Source organism: Spermophilus citellus, assembly GCF_964194105.1.
Source record: "Spermophilus citellus genome assembly, chromosome: 3".
NCBI lineage: Eukaryota > Metazoa > Chordata > Mammalia > Rodentia > Sciuridae > Spermophilus > Spermophilus citellus.
This window is the reverse complement of record NC_138184.1, coordinates 18,111,234-18,128,234: the sequence shown is the minus strand read 5'-3', so window position 1 is coordinate 18,128,234 and position 17,001 is coordinate 18,111,234. Positions and strand designations below refer to the sequence as shown.

General features: G+C 34.6%; 1 protein-coding gene across 4 annotated transcripts in view; it reads right to left on the bottom strand.

Annotated features, from left to right (window-relative positions):
- The window catches only part of SMARCC1 (SWI/SNF related BAF chromatin remodeling complex subunit C1), a 149,428-nt gene that overhangs the window by 56,117 nt on the left and 76,310 nt on the right, over window positions 1-17,001 (bottom strand). For all 4 annotated transcript variants that reach the window (XM_081285176.1, XM_081285177.1, XM_081285175.1 and 1 more), the window contains 6 exons: window positions 16,414-16,535; window positions 15,064-15,135; window positions 12,372-12,485; window positions 11,433-11,586; window positions 10,125-10,238; window positions 3,758-3,817 (listed from right to left, as the gene is read on the bottom strand). In XM_081285176.1, the coding sequence (XP_081141302.1) occupies window positions 3,758-3,817; window positions 10,125-10,238; window positions 11,433-11,586; window positions 12,372-12,485; window positions 15,064-15,135; window positions 16,414-16,535 (636 nt within the window). The remainder of the gene's footprint in view (window positions 1-3,757; window positions 3,818-10,124; window positions 10,239-11,432; window positions 11,587-12,371; window positions 12,486-15,063; window positions 15,136-16,413; window positions 16,536-17,001) is intronic.

The following is a 17,001-nucleotide window of genomic DNA, read 5'->3' as shown; positions in this document are numbered from 1 at the left end:
TTCCTAAAACGCAGTACCTAATAAAATTCACTGAACTTTGTCACAGGAAATTGGAATAAACAAGGAAAGGGATTGAACTTTTCTAATACTTGAACATTAACAATATTATTTTCACAGAAGTATTATTTTTCATTTTTTGCAGCTATACTAGGGACAGAATTTGGCCTTCCATAAGGCAGGAAAGTGCTCTGCCACTGAGCTACCCTTCCAGCCCTGATACTCAGCATCTTATTAAACAAAAACAACTGCCTTTCTTGCACTGGGGGTATAGCTCAGTGGTAGAGTGCCTGCCACTTGGAAAAAAGCATTGAAAAAAAAATTTTCCCTATACACAAGTTCTAAAACGAAAGACCTATTCATCTGTACTGCAGTTCAAAATTACATAGGATGAAGGGCTGGGGTTGTGGCTCAGCGGTAGAGCATTCGCCTTTCACGTGTGAGACCCTGGGTTCGGCCTTCAGCACCACATAAAAATAAATAAACAAAATGAAGATATTGTGCCCATGTATAACTATTTTTTTTAATTACACAGGATGAAATATTTGCTTGGTTGCTTATTAACAAAAGGTATAGCTGGGTGTGATGGTGCATGCCTGCAATCAGTGACTCAGGAAGATGAGGCAGAAGAATTGCAAGTTTGAGGCTAGTCTTGGTAAATTTGGGAAAGTTTATTTCAAAATTAAAACAAATAGCTGTGATATAGCTCAGTGACAGACTGCTACCCACTTAAAAAAAAAAAGAAACAAAGGATAGGGGCTTGGGTTTGGCTCAATGGCAGAGCACTTGCCTAGCATGTGTGAGGCACTAGGTTCAATCCTCAGCACCACATATAAATAAATAAAAAATAAAGGTACATCAACAACTAAAAATATATATTCTAAAGAAAAAAAAAAAGAGGGGACAATGAAAAAGGTATGTTAAAAGTATACACATGATGGGCTGGGGATGTGGCTCAAGTGGTAGCGCGCTCGTCTGGCATGCGTGCGGCCCGGGTTCGATCCTCAGCACCACATACAAACAACGATGTTGTGGCCGCCGAGAACTAAAAAATAAATATTAAAAATTCTCTCTCTCTCTCCCTCTATCACTCTCTCTTTAAAAAAAAAAAAAAAAGTATACACATGAGAAAGCCAGTTTACTGAGTATCTTTTCTATAATTTAGTCAGCATTAAAAAAAAAAAAAAAAAAAAAAACAAACGTGAGAAGCCCAGTGTGGTGGTGTACACCAGTAATCCCAGCAACTCAGGGGGTTGAGGCAGGAAGATTGCAGACTTGAGACCAGTCTCAGAATCTTTGTGAGACCCTGTCTCAAAATAAACAAATAAAAAAAGGGCTGGTGATGTAGCTCAGTGGTGAGGTGCCCCTGGATTAAATTTCTAGTACCAAAAAAATAAAAGGTGAGAAACTGTTCCCATGATATGCATTTTTTCCATGATATGCATTAAAATACTTTTATATAAAATTTGTTTTACTTCCACTAATTATCTAAGAGAAAATAAATAGATAACCTGAGAAAGCAAAGAATAAAGACTAAAGTTAAGAAGGGAGAACCAGGGCTGGTTTGTGGTAGAGCGGTAGAGCACTCGCCTAGCATGTGTGAGCCCTGGGTTTGATCCCGAGCACCACATAAAAATAAAATACAGGCATTGTGTCCAACTACAACTAAAAAATAAATATTTAAAAGAAGGGTGAGCCAATAAGCTCACGACTCGAAGTCTTGTCAATTCCAAGCTAAGTAGCAATTATAAATGATGAGGAGGAATCAGTTGTGGACTAAAAAGAAATTGTGGAGACACATTTTATTCAAGCAAACCTTCATTATCTTGATCTTACAACTTTTTAAAGGCTAATAAGGAAGCTTATTTTATCCTTCATCTCTAACAATCAAAGATTTTTTTCAGTCAGGCGCTGTGGCACACATCTGTAATCCCAGTAATTCTGGAGGCTGAGGCAAATGAATGGCAAGTTCAAGACAAGCCCCAGCAATTTAGCAAGGCCCTAAGCCACTCAGTGAAATGCTGTCTCAAAAATAAAAAATAAAAAGAGTTTGGAGATATGTTTCAGTGGTAAAGTGCTCCTTTGTCCAATGAACACATTCAACTCTGGTTACCTGCAAAACTGATATTATGCTTTAAGTGAATATAATCAAAGATTTTAACCTTCAGCATCCATTTAGGAAGTGCGTTTTGACAAAAAACCTTACTAAAAAACTGTTTTGAAAAAGTGAGTGGTCTGAAGAATAGTAAAAAAATATCTGGAATGCTACCTATATCAAATATTTGTCTACCTGAATGACATGATACACTCTGGGAAATAAACCCACATGAAACTACCAGATTTATCAATTTATTAGGGAGAAATTTAAATCTGTCTTGGGTATGAATCTATTTAAAAATTTTCATCATTTCATATTCTTGAGGTATTAATTGCTGTAAATAAATTTTATAAATGGAAAATGTTAGTGGTAAACAATGCTGTTGGGAAGCCTTTTGTTTTTCAATGTTAAGGGAAGGTAATGTGTGTTGACTCAATTTCCTGTTTAAAGACAAATCCACTATAGCACAGATTCCATCTGCAGGAAAAAAAATGTACTATTGTTTAAGGATACTGTGGTTTTCTTGGGTATATTTAGGATAAACAGAAGCTCAGTCAAACTTTCCTCACTCTGTATTTACCATCCATTAATCTTACATATGGAAGAAGAGAAAACTCTGAGCATCAATGTGCTGCAAGAAAAATTATATTGTTTCCAGTGATTTTTGTAGAATTAAAGTTCTCCCCAGAGACCAAAGATTCCAAAACAGTAATACAAAACCAAGTTATATTCCCTTACATGTATCAAGAACACTCTCATTTTAAATTAACATCCATGGCAGATACACCTAGACCAAACAGTTCTGAAATAAAAGTAGGTCAGAAAAGAAGCTCTCTGCATATCACTGATACCAACTGCAGATAAGAAAAAATTAAAATAGTAGCAAACAGCTTATAACAAGAAATGTGTTTGAATTTTGATCAGAAAATGAAGAGGGGTCAGGGTAAAGAAAGAAAAAAATATAGAAACAAAGGTAGGGATAAACGAGAAAGAACAAATTTTTAAAAAGGAAATATTTTTAGTGCACTACTAAAGTTCCTCACAAATAAATACTTATAAGAACTTATAAAGCTATCTCAATTGTTGGAACAATTTGAGAAACTAAATCAAAGCACTACAGAAACCAAGATGTCACTAGGCCCACTGCATCTTAAAATGAGGCCCAGGGAACCAGTAAGCACCAAATTCGGCTGGGAGGTCAAATAATTTTCATGAGAATACTAGAATATCACTTTTTCATTAAGTTGACATGTATACTGATGGCACAAAAGTAGTAGTGGCATCTTAGCACAAATCAAGATGGTGACAGTAAGAACAAACTGTCTTAGCCATTTCATTCACTGCCATACCTTCAAAATTAAGCCAGTTTAAAGTGAACATTTCCTTGATGAAACAATAAAAATTATTGATTTTATTTATTTTATTACAGCTAATTGTCTAAATATGTGTTTTTAATATTTGGTGATAAGAAGTGGGAGGTATGTGGAAGGACTAAACATCCATTGTCAAAGCATGAGGGCTGTCCAAAGGAAAAGCACTGTGTCAACCATTTGAGTCTTGAGGGTAACTGTTTTAATTAAACACTACAGGTGTATTTAAAAGGCTAGTCAGAATCTTAGTACACACTCTTAGGTGGATAAAGGGGGTCCACTGACAGCTTACCTCCAGGAGTAGAAGAGTCTCTTGTTCTGTCCACTCTCTTCCAGCACTAGCACCTTTACTCTTTAAAAGCAAAATCAACAATGATTTGGTCATAAAGATGAATATGGATGGAGGCAAGCAAGATTCCCTTTTAAGTTCACAGGATTGTTACATGCAAATATGCAATGTAAGTCCCTCAACAAATAAATACTTTTAAGAACTTAAATTCTTGCTATTAGGGACTCATAAATGATTTGGACATATTATTTCTATTATTTTGATACTTGGAAAGACCTTTTGCAGACAATAAAGACACAGTAACTATAGTACATATCAAAAATTGACAACTATTTAGTATACATTTAATGTAACAACTATTTAGTATAACTTGAAAAGAGAACTTTTTCCAAGATTCCAAGACGTTACACATATCTAAAACACTGATAGGTTCATGAATCTAATCCCATCAAATTAATTTTAACTCATTTTTAACATCCTTGATTTTTTAAAAAAATCTCCAATTCCCTAAATTACAAATTACCTCTTTAATATAGTTTTTTTTTTTTTTTTTAATAGCTTACAAATTATGGCATTTGGGCCATAGACTGCAGGTAACAAATTATGATTTGTTGAGTCACTGGGGTATTCAATCTATATCATTCTAAAATATTTTTCATTTGGTGTGTGTGGGGGTGCATGGATGTGCCTAAACACATAGTCCTAGAAAACAAAAAGAACTAATCTAAGTATTGTAGAATTAAAAACCTAGAGTACGGTGTTTTAAAAAAGAAAAGATACATATACCTGTAACTCACAATACATTGCTCAGATCCCCTGAGGATTACGTTAGAAAATAACTAAAGGTTCTTCTTTTTAATAAACCAGAATCGGGTGACCAATCCAATTTAGAGCCCAAGAAGAATAAAATTCATTTCATCTAAATTCTGAAGATATCAGAGCCAAGAGAATAAAGGGAAGATCTATAAAACCTGGACATAAACATCAGTTGGGTAGGTCTTCAGCAAACATTTCCCCATATCTTTGCAACAATGTATAGCACAGACTTTGTCCATTCTCCGTGATTTAACTCAATCTTTCTCTTCTTAAAATCAATGACTCAAGAAAGATCACATGTAGCCTCATCAGAGCCCATGAAATGTTTATTGAGGCTTTTGCATGATTTATTTTTTCTTTTGATTTACTGAGTTATAATACACACACCACACACACACTCACAAATAAATATTTCGTGTGCTGCTTGATACAACTTTACCTACAACTTGTAAAATACAACTCAAAACCCCAAATACGCCTTGAAATCTCAAGTTGACATCCACCCTCAGGAGGACACACTATTCTGAACACTCCTACCATCGGTTAAATTACTTGGATCTGAATTTTAAAATAATGAAATCATATGATATGTAGTTTGTGACATACAATATTATGTCAATGAGATTCAACCACGTTTTATAGGAAGAAGTAGGTAATTTTTAAGTAATATTATACTATCTAAACAAAAAACAAATTTTACTATTCATACATTTTGGTTATGTATACTGTTTTGCTAACTGATTAAAATTAGAATGAACATTCTATAGATTCATTTGTTTATTCTCTGTTATACTCATTTATCAACATATCTAGATATATTAGGGGTGTGTGTGTGTGTGTGTATACAGATGTTTGTAACTGGATATCTCTATGTTTAGCTATAATTTAATGTTCATTCCACTTCCACTTCCTCAGAATTTATGTATGTTGGTATTTTTATTTCCTTAAATGTATGGTTCAAATCTGTGGAATCATCTAGGCCAAGAGTTTGTTCTGGGGAACATATTTACCTATATATTGATATATTAGATATAAGGCCACTCAGAGGTATTAGTTATTGTCTTTTTAACATGTAGCATCAGTATTAATATATACTTTTTAATATTTTTAGTTGTAGACGGAAACAATTACTTTATTTTACTTATTTATTTTTATGTGGTGCTGAGGATAGAACCTGGTGCCTCACACATGCGTGGCAAGTGCTCTACCACTGAGCCACAACCCCAGCCCTACGCTTTCATTAATGATCAGTAATTTATGTCTTCTTTTTTCTTCTTATCACTGTGGATGAAGATTTATCAAATTTATTCATCTCTTCCAAGAACAAGTCCTTACTCCATAACTTTATTAGTTATCTGATTGGAGTTTCTAGTTTTTATTTTGTTATCAAACTATGGGAAGTCACCCGTGAATTACTTGAGGGTCTTCTCTTGGTATAGAGCTATGGAGATTTACCTTTATTCTTGGGTACTATCCTCTGCTCCCCATACCCCGCGCATTAGATTGCCCAAGGCACATGACCTCTATGTCTGTTCTACTAGGAAGACCCCTCCTGTAGCTCCGGAGTTGGGCTTAACCCATTGGGAAATGGACAGCCCACCTCCTATCTTATTTGGCAAAGAACATTCCATGGAAAAACCTTTGATGTTCCCTGATATAAGTAAAGCAAGCATGGGCTCCATTTTGCTCTTTTCAGTGTGGAAGCTTGTCCCCTAACATTGACTAGTGCATCCGTCACAACTTTTAAAATTATTTTTTGTGTTCTGTGGTTTTTTCACCACTCTAATTTTTTTATCCTTTATTTCGCAGCCAGCCCATCCCCCCCTAAGAGGAAACCTATTTCCACCGCCCATATCCCGCATGGGCGGGAGTCAACTACATTTATTTTACATGTACAAAATTGTACAATGTGTTATGATTTTATGTCATTAATGTCACTATATGATTTCAATCCTTTTAAATGTACAGAGATTCACTTGATCACTCAGGATTGGGTCCAATTTGGTGAATGTTCCCTGGTACTTGAAAAGTTCTTTTGCAGTCTTTTATAAAAACCAAACAAACAGGTCATGCTGCTTGATAGTATTGTTCTACGTCTTTTATATATTTTTAATATGTTTATTTTATTTGCAGTTGGACACAATATCTTTATTTTATTTTTATGTGGTGCTGAGGATTGAACCCAGGGCCCTGCACATGCTAGGCGAGCGCTCTACTGCTGAGCCACAACCACAGCCTGGCATATGTTTTTTTTTAAACATTTATTTTTTAGTTGTAGTTGGACACGATACCTTTATTTATTTTTATGTGGTGCTGAGGATTGAACCGAGGGCCTCACATGTGCTAGGTGAGTGCTCTACCACTGAGCCACAACCCAAGCCCAGTCTATTATATTCTTAATGATTTTCTAACTACTGCTTCTATCAATGACTGAGAAAGGAACATTGCAATCTCCAACTATAATTGTGTCTTTTTCTCGTTACAGTTTTCTAACTTTTTGCTTTCTGTATTTCAGTGCTCTTTAATTAGTTGCACATATATGGAATGTCCTTTTGATGAATCCCTTTATCATTATGAAATATCTGATTAAATCTGTTAAAATAACTTTCTGAGGTCTACTTTTACCAATATTATAGAGAGTGACTTGTGCTTTCCTTTGATTAGTGTTTACAAAGGGATATCTTCTTCACTTCTTTTACTGTTACTCTACATCTTTTATTTGAAGTGGGTTTCTTATGGACAACACATCATATTCTGACTTGGTAATCTAATTGAGCTATTTCTGCTTTTTTTTCTTTATTTTATTTTTTTAGCTTTAGGTGGACACAATATCTTTATTTTATTTTTAAGAGGTGCTGAGGGGCTGGGGATGTGGCTCAAGCGGTAGCGCGCTCGCCTGGCATGCGTGCGGCCCGGGTTCGATCCTCAGCACCACATACCAACAAAGATGTTGTGTCCGCCGAGAATTAAAAAATAAAATAAATATTAAAAATTCTCTCTCTCTCTCTCTCTCCTCTCTCACTCTCTCTTAAAAAAAAAAAAAAAAAAAAAAAAGAGGTGCTGAGGATCAAACCGAGTGTCTCATGCTTGCCAGGCGAGCACGCTACTACTTGAGTCACATCCCCAGGCCCTATTTCTGCTTTTTGAGTATTAAAAAAATCACTTTTTTCTTTTTTGTGGGTGGTGCTGAGGATTGAATCCAGGGTCTTATGCATGCCAGGCAAGTACTACACCAATGAGCCACAACCTTAGCGGCAAATCACTTTTTAAAATTATCATTATAATTGCGAGGGTTAGATGTAAATATACAAGCTTGTTATTAGACTTCTACTCTTTTAATCGGTTCCTTATATTCTCCCTCTCCCTTCCTTATGGAGTTTGTGTGTGTATTTACCTCCATTATTTGCTTACTTGTTATACTTTATTAAAGAGTTTTAGTAAGATTTATAATGCTCATTTATAACTTATCAAGTGTAATTTTTTTTTTAATTTATTTTTTAAGTTGTAGTTGGAAACAATATTCATTTTTTTTTATGTGGTGCTGAGGATCGAACCCAGGGTCTTGCACTTGCGAGGCGAGCACTCCACTGCTTAGTCACAACCACAGCCCCACAGTGTGATTTCAAATACCATTTTAGTACTTCATGTAAAGGTTAAATACCTTAGTGCAGTATGCGTCTATTCTCCCTCCCATTCCTCATGCCAATTGTTTGCGTCTTTTCTCCCTCCCATCCTTCGTGCCAATTGTTTGGAATCTAACATCCATATGTTATAGACAATATACAATATTACTTTTGCTATAAATAATCCCTTATCATTCTTAAAAACTAAAAAGAACTGGAAAATGTCTTCTTTTTTTAAGTTTTAATTTTTTTTGGTAGTTGTAGATGGACAGAATACCTTTATTTTATTTGTTCATTTATATGTTATGCTAAGGATAGAACCCAGTGCCTCACACATGCTAGCCAAGTGCTCTGCCACTGAGCTATAGCCTCAACCCCCCAAAAATGTTTTTTATACTGATATACAAGTTGACTTTTTCTGGCACTCTTCTATGTAGATGCATTCCATTCCCAAAAATGCTTGGTCAAATTATAGTTTATCTTGATTTAGTATTTTCCTCTTGTTTGCAAATAATGCAAGATTCACATTGATTTAACTAAATTTAACCTCCAAGGAACTTTTTGCCATTTCTTCATGCCATAAACTCTATATCTAACAACATATTTACTCTTTTCTGTTCTCCTTACTCCTTCCTTGAGTCAAATGCTTCTATCTGGGATTATTACCCTTCATTCTGAAGAACTCCTTTAGGTCTTCCACTGTAAGCTACTGAAGTTCTCCACGATCTTCAAAGTCTGCAAACAGCTTTACTCTATCTATCTTCCATTAAAAGGTATTTCTACTGGATACAGAATTCCAAAGTGACAGTATTTTTATTACTTTAAAATATTATTCTATTTGTTGTCAACTGTAATATTTTTGTTGAAAATTCAGCCTTTCATTATTCCTTTGAGTTTAATATATCCATTTCTACCTCCATTCCTACCCGTAACTGGCTTTTTTTCAGATAATGTTTTTAAGAGATTTAATATATTTGGGGGCTGGGATTGTAGCTCAGAGAACGAAAGCTTGCTTCACACCTATGACACACTGGGTTCGATCCTCAGCACCACATAAGAATAAGTAAATAAAATAAAGGTTAGGGTCAGGGTTAGACATGTCCATCTACAACTATATATTATATATTTGGGTATGGTTTTCTCAGTATCCAAATTTGGAACTGTCTGGTGAGTATCTGATCTGTTTTTATTAGTTCCGGAAAATTTTTAGCCATCATATATTTAGAAATCACTCCTCCTCCACTCTTTTTCTTTGTCTGAGTCTAAAGAAATATATTAATTCTTTTGACTAAATATCTCTTGAACTCTATTCTCTTTGTCCTGTCCTCTCTTTATATCACACACTTTCTTTGTGTCTTACTATTTTAGTATATTTCAGCTAAAGTATCTACTAACATGTCTGAGTTCACTAACATGTCTTTTGCTGTATCTAGTCGGCTGTTAAAGTCTTCCAATGTGTTTATTTTAGGCATAATTTTCAATTCTAGAATATTCATGATTCTTTAAATATATTTCAGTTCTCTGTTCAACTTCTCCATTTCCCCCATGTATACTATTCATAGTTTTTTTTTTTTTTAGTGAAACTATTTTATTTATTTTTTTTTACTTTATTTTTTTAGTTCTCTGCAGACACAACATCTTTGTTGGTATGTGGTGCTGAGGATCGAACCCGGGTCGCACGCATGCCAGGCGTGCTACCGCTTGAGCCACATCCCCAGCCCTATTCACAGTTATTTTAAAATACCTATCTGCTAACCATAGGAAAAAAGGGTGTTTGTTGTTTTATAAAATGTCATCGAATTTCCATAGAAAGCTCACTTCCTTCCTCCACATAGGTAGATTTTACTTTATATGGAAAACAATGCATCTTAAAAGGACATAGAGTACATTCTGGGCTGTAGTCTCTATGTGTTTACAAAACAATATCTTACCTTTGCTAATGTTTTCTTGGAGTAGATGTCAGTACGAAGACCAAAGTTCTGCAAATCGATTGGTTTTTCCTTGTTCTTCTCAGGAAAATTTAACATCTGCTGAGCAGCAGGTACCTATGAGTCAGACAAATGATAAATTATTGTATTACCTATTCACAGTAAAAGGGATAAAGGTTTTTTAAGAATCCTTAATACTGGCATTCATATCACTCCTGGTGAAAAACAACAATACACACACATATACACACCAAAACAAACAACTGACCAAGGGCTGGGGTTGTGGCTCAGTGGTGGAGTGCTTGCTTTGCACATACATGTAAGGCACTGGGTTCAACCCTTACCACCACATAAAAATAAATAAACTAAATAAAGATATTGTGTCCATCCAAGACTTTAAAAAAAAAAAAAAATTAAAACTGACCCAAACACTGAAATCTCCACTTATACTTGTAACAAAACTCAACATGTAAGAAACATTTTTTGGCATTTTTCACTGGGCTCTGTCGTGTCCACCTGTAATCCCAGAAACTTCAGGAGACTGAGGGAAAGGGATGACAAGTTCAAGGCCCGTCTGAGCAACTTAGCAAGACCTTCAAAATTTTGATGCTTTTTTTCCCCATTTCATTCCTGAAAAGACAACAGTTTTTTTTTAAATATGCTCTAGTTCACACTGGAGGGAAATTTGTAGCTTACGTTCTTATTATACCATCTTATTGCTACTTATAATTTGTTTAGCATAATAATAATAATAATATTTTCAACATGTGTATGGATGTCCACTTTTCAAATCTTTGATCAACTTTTGAACATTTTTTTATTCACATTACTAGGACACAGGTTGAATGAAAGAGAAGTTGTTTTTATGTTATTTGCTTATTAGTGATGGCAGAAGGATAAAGGATAAATATGAATGGAAACCTATAATTTGAAAGAATAAGATAAATAGGTTTGTAACTAGTGACATTATTATCTTAAACACTAAATGGTTTTTTTTTTTTCTTTCCTTTTAATTTTTTGAAATATTGACACAGGGCCTTACTAAGTTGCCCAGATTGATCTTGAACTTGATGATCCACCTGCATCAACCTTCTGAGTCACTGTGATTATAGGTGTTTGTCACCATGCCCAGCAAACACTACATATTATTAACAGATGAACATTTATTATAGCAAAACAAAACACATTCGACACAGAAACCAAAAGCTATCAGCTAAGAAATAACTTTCTAAGACAATAATTACTCCTGAATAGGAATGCTTCCAGTGAATGTTGCCATCTAGGCCTGAAGAGAAGTTAGCAATAATTTACCTGAGGTGATCGAAGATGCAGAGGCACAAGCCCAGAGGGAGTATCAGCTAATACATTGAAATGAGGAGTAGGTGGAGGTCCCATTGCCATGGGTCGACTTTCTGGATCAACTTGATAATTAACGAGCCCCCACTGCTCTAAAAAGGCATGAACCCTGAAGAATAAAGATCTGAAAATTAAAATCTAGAGAATTAACCTCATTTCTACAACCACCATCATCTTATTAAAAACCAAAACACATAATTATGCCACAGTATATTCTATTGTCATGTATAACTGAAAAGAACTAATTAAAAAAATATAGAAGTATGAAGATGTGAATTTGGTATCAGCATACCTTATATACAGAGATATGATAAATTATTGTATAATGGTGTATTAAGAATTGTAATGAAAAAATAAATAAATGGGAAAAAAAGTATAGGAAAGCAAGTAAGTATGTTCTCTGCAGGCTTCATACCACCAAAGTACCAGACAAATTCAATTTGTTACATGAGTGATAACTTCTACAAACCCAAAATGTTGTGGCTAATATAAATCCTCAAAACCGATGATAAACTAAAGTTTAATAGTTTTGATCATAGTAACGAGAACAAATGCTATTTAGGTCAACAGTGAAAAAACTCAAGCATAGATTCAATTCACAGAAGGAAATCCACATTTTTTATTTTTTTCCTTAGACAGATTTAAGACAGAGTCTATCCACTCCCCAGGCAATTCACTGTTTATCTCTGCTAATTTTATGATTTGATTTTAAAATTAAAAACTGTAAAATCCAAAAAACTCAGTATTAAAAATACTGAACACATGTTTATTAGATTTACATTATTAAGATTTACACATTACTAACAAAAAACATCCAGTTTAATAAAATATTAAAAGCAATGCATCAGTAACCACGTGCTGTGAAATATCTAAAAAGAAGTCAAAGAAATTTACCTCATCACAGCACACACATCTCCAGTCAAGTTCCTCCGACAAGCAGTGCTGGTTAAATACTCTTGGGGGTTCAGACGGTATGTGTCAATCATAAAATTTCTATATGCCAAGTATCTAAAAAACATGGGCAAAATTCAAATTTTTTTCCAGTTGTACTAGAGAAGGAACCCAGGGCTTCTCTTGTGCTAGGCAAGTGTTTTACCATAGAACTACATCTTTCAGATCCCCAAGGGCAAAATTCATAAGGCAGACATGCAATTCTTTCAGAAATAGTTACTTAAAGAATCAAACTTCTTCAGATTCTTCACAATTGTATACAACAAAAAATTAAGACAGCAGGCAACAAACAACAGTGATAATCAGTATTTACAGTTGTCAGTTAACTCAGAAATCCTATTAAGCAAAGTAATTATTTACTAGTGTACAACAAAAAAATAGATCGATTGGATGATGTTAATGTGAAATAACAACTGCAAACTTGGTCATGGTGGAGAAGAGATTTATAAATCCTTGGACGCATGCAGAATCTACAGATAACACATGATTTGTTAGGCCATCTCTCCTATTACCATCAACTTATCACTTACGTGTGCCAAGCCCTATTCTAAGCATTCTCCATATAGTAACTCAATTAATCCTCAAAATCCCTCAATAAAGTAAGATCTTTTATAATCCCATTTATAGATGAGACATAAGCACAGACTGGTTAAAAACTATGTTAGGCTACTGGGCTTGGAAGCATAAGAGCCAGAATGAACATAGGAAGTACAGTGGCTGTGGAATCTATGCTCCTAACCTCTGCTCCAACTCATTTCTACAATCTTTCTATAGCCACATGTCAATTTGACATGACTGTATACCCTCCATGGCAGCAGTTCCAGGGAGACCTAGGAAGGCAACAAGTAAAACCCATGGAGCCAAATTCAGAGGTAAGACAAGAACATACAAAAAAGTTAAAAAAAAAAAAAAAAAAAAAAAAAGACTCAGTGGCACAGCAGATTCCGCAATGTATCCAAGCATATCCACCAAAAATACTTAAAAAACAGAGTGTAAAGGAGTTTGAAACCTTACGATCATTCTTGGCACACAAGTAAAACAAGACGTTGGTAGCCTGAGGTCAGCTACATTAGACGAGAAAGAGAGTACACTGATCAAAACAGCTCCTGAATCAGCAATAGGTAAATATGCAAATAATAAAAGATTAATTTGCAAAGTGAAATTGGCTAAAATGCAAAATAAAGCTTTTCAGGAGAAGGCTACTAAAAACCATTAAGTATTTACAAATGCTGAAAATGGGCAAATTCTTTAGAATAATAATACCGTGTCAGAATAGGTGCAAAAATAGGAGAGAAAGCAGAATGAATCTAACATAAATTTTCTATGGACATATATGACACTACCTAAGTGGATTCCACCATTATGTACACCCACAAGAATAATTTTATCAAAATGAATTCTACTGTCATATATAACTAAAGAAAAGAACAATGAGGGGTGGGGGGAGAGGAGGGGAGAGGAGGGGAGAGGAGAGGAGAGGAGAGAAAAAAAAGAATAGAGAATAGGTGCAAAAAAACTATCAAGGATTCCTGTGCCCAGTCTGCGATTCTGGTTTTAAGTAACTCCTTAAATATTATTTTGGAAAGGCTGAAATTATATTTAACATTAAAAATTGGAATTTTGGGCCGGGGATATACCTCATTTGGTAGAGTGCTTGCCTTACATGCAGAAGGCCCTGGGTCAATCCCCAGCACCACAAAAAATAAAATAAAAATTGGAATCTTAATCTAGCATGAATTAACTACCATAAGAAAATGCTTATCAGGGATGGGGATGTAGCTCAGTTGGCAGAGTGCCTGCCTTGCATGCACAAAGCCCTGGGTTTGATCCCCAGCAACACACACACACACACACACACACACACACACACACACACAGGTTATCATTAATTATCTGCATTCCATAATGGATTTTATGTGAAAAATTAGAAAAAAGTCAATTCTTCCTTAATAGTTCAAATTTAAGCATCTGTTTATGCAGTTATACATATATAATAGGTAACAGGTTGATACCATAAGGATAATACATGAAAGGTTATTTACAGTATGAGAGGTGTAGACTATTATCGTAGAGACAAGGATTTCCATAAGTGTACGCTGGCAGATTGTAAGGAAAAGATAAAAATACTTCCTGGAAAACCTTTTTCTGCCATTATGTTTCTCTATTTCCAAAAAAAAAATTATAAACATGCATTATACAATCAAGATCAATTCATATGTAGCTGTATCAACACAGCTAAAATACTTTTAACTAGTAATGAATTATTAGGAAGAGGAAAAAGATTCCATTTTCTCTTGGGTTTTTAATACATGAATATGTATAATCTATAACACACATGCAAACCAAAGTTGGGAAATGTAATTAGAACATGAACTAAACGCTCTTTACCGAATTCACTCTTTTAAACTACAAGAGGTGATGTGCATGTAGTTCAAGGTTTATGCAAAAAAATATTAAATACACTTTCCATTGAAATAAGTAAGGAATGCTGAGCAGATGACACATGAACTGTTTCAGAGTAGATTGAGAAGTATCTGCAAACTTCCAAATCCCAACAATAGCAAACTCAGAAGCATATTTAAGAATCCCTGTCATGAACACCCAAATAAAAAAGTTTTCTAAAACACTGGCTTACATTTCTGGAGTCTTGGATTTGTTTTTTCCATTGAAAAATTCAGGAAGAGCACGCCGTTCAATCACATGAATACTGAAAGGGGGAGGGGAAGGAAAAGAGGATTGAAGAAGAATGAAATCTTGAAAATTGAGCTATGTTTAATTTTCAAAGTAAAACTAAGCCCTGGTTGGCAAAATTAATTACTCTGGACAAACATCTTTGTATTAACAGACTACAACAAACAAAGAAAGCTTCCCCTTTGATTCTCAAAGAAGAGGTACATATGTATTTCATTACAGCTCCTAACTATCCAGAGCATTTGGAATAGCATTCACTTGGTTTTTAAGGCATGCAGCAAAGTCTAAATATTGAAGAACAACCATGGTTTTGGACAAAACTAAAGCTCAAGTCAACCATGTACTGTATTTCTCCCCCCATGTTGGTACTGGTGATTGAGCCCAGTGCTTTGCACAAACTAAGCAAGCACACGAAGCATTTAGCTAAATCCCCTGTCCCTCCCTCCAACTTTTTTTTTGGAGATAGTTCACACTAAGTAAGGCTGGCCTTGAACTCATAATATCGAGTCGCAGCTTCAAGTAACTGGAACTAAATGTGTATGAGACTGCCCCTGGTTCTCTATTCTTCAAATTATCTTTTAAGTCTATATAGAGGCTAGAAAGATGTATTAAAAATTGCATCTATCCTTAAAGAATAAGACAATAATCATTAAGAACAGGATAAAAATGTCTAAACTAACCCCTAAGATCTGAGTAACTGAGCATCACTGAAGTAAATGTATAACCTTCATATTAGAAACTACTTAAAAATGTTAACATCTATTTGGAGGAATAAATTCTCGTACTTAAATATTTAAAAATAAAAAATTTTAAAAGGCCGCCCAATATGAAATAGAGATAACTCTTAAACAATCAATAAATACAATATCTAGGGCTTTAGTTATTTCCAACCATGGTCCCAAAGAGGTCTGTTTTCTCAAGATTTTTTTTTCATACCAGAGTTCATACTGAAAAAGACTTCTACATTTAAAATATTTCCTATTAAAACAAAGCTCTATATGGTAGTGAGAACAGTTTTTGGTTTATATAATTAACATTTTAAAATCACAAACATAATTAAACATTTTCCTGTGTATTATAGCTGAATCTAGATGACTTATGTTAAAGCTTACAACATTTTACAACCCTGTATTATGATTTTCACCTCTAAATTGTTTTAAAAAACACTTTTTAAAGATTAAAATCACTTTCCATCTCCCTTCATCCAATGTGACAGCAATTCCTGATGTGGGACTGAGACTCCAACCTGATTTCAAGGAAAGTTTCCTCAGTACCATGGATGTGGCACACTTACCAGTTATAATCAAACCATGATGCATAGCTGGGAATAATAATGTGATTAGTCTGCTCTGTCACATTATCTTCACCAGGGTCAACTGACCGACTCTGATCACCTTTGCCAGGATCTTCATCTTCCTATAGAAAAGAAGCCAAAGTTCAAAAGACAGAACTAGACAGATTAACACATCATTCTTTTGATATTAGTTCAAAGATAATGAAGCTAGTTGATTTGATTTTTAAAAAAACAGGAAACAGGGGCTGGGGATGTGGCTCAAGCGGTAGCGTCTCGCCTGGCATGCGTGCGTCCAGGGTTCGATCCTCAGCACCACATACCAACAAAGATGTTGTGTCCACCGAGAACTAAAAAATAAATATTAAAAAAATTCTCTCTCTCTTAAAAAAAACCAAAAAAACAGGAAACAAATTTCAAATATAAAAATTCAATTTTTAAGGTACAAAGTGGGTAGCTGAAAGAGCAGATTTCATCCCTCCTTTTTACAATTAGGGAATGGACTCATAAAATAAGTACCTCATAATAAGATTAATTAGCAAGTTGAATGAAGAAAGGGTGTCTCTAATGAAGAATTCACAAAGCTCAAAT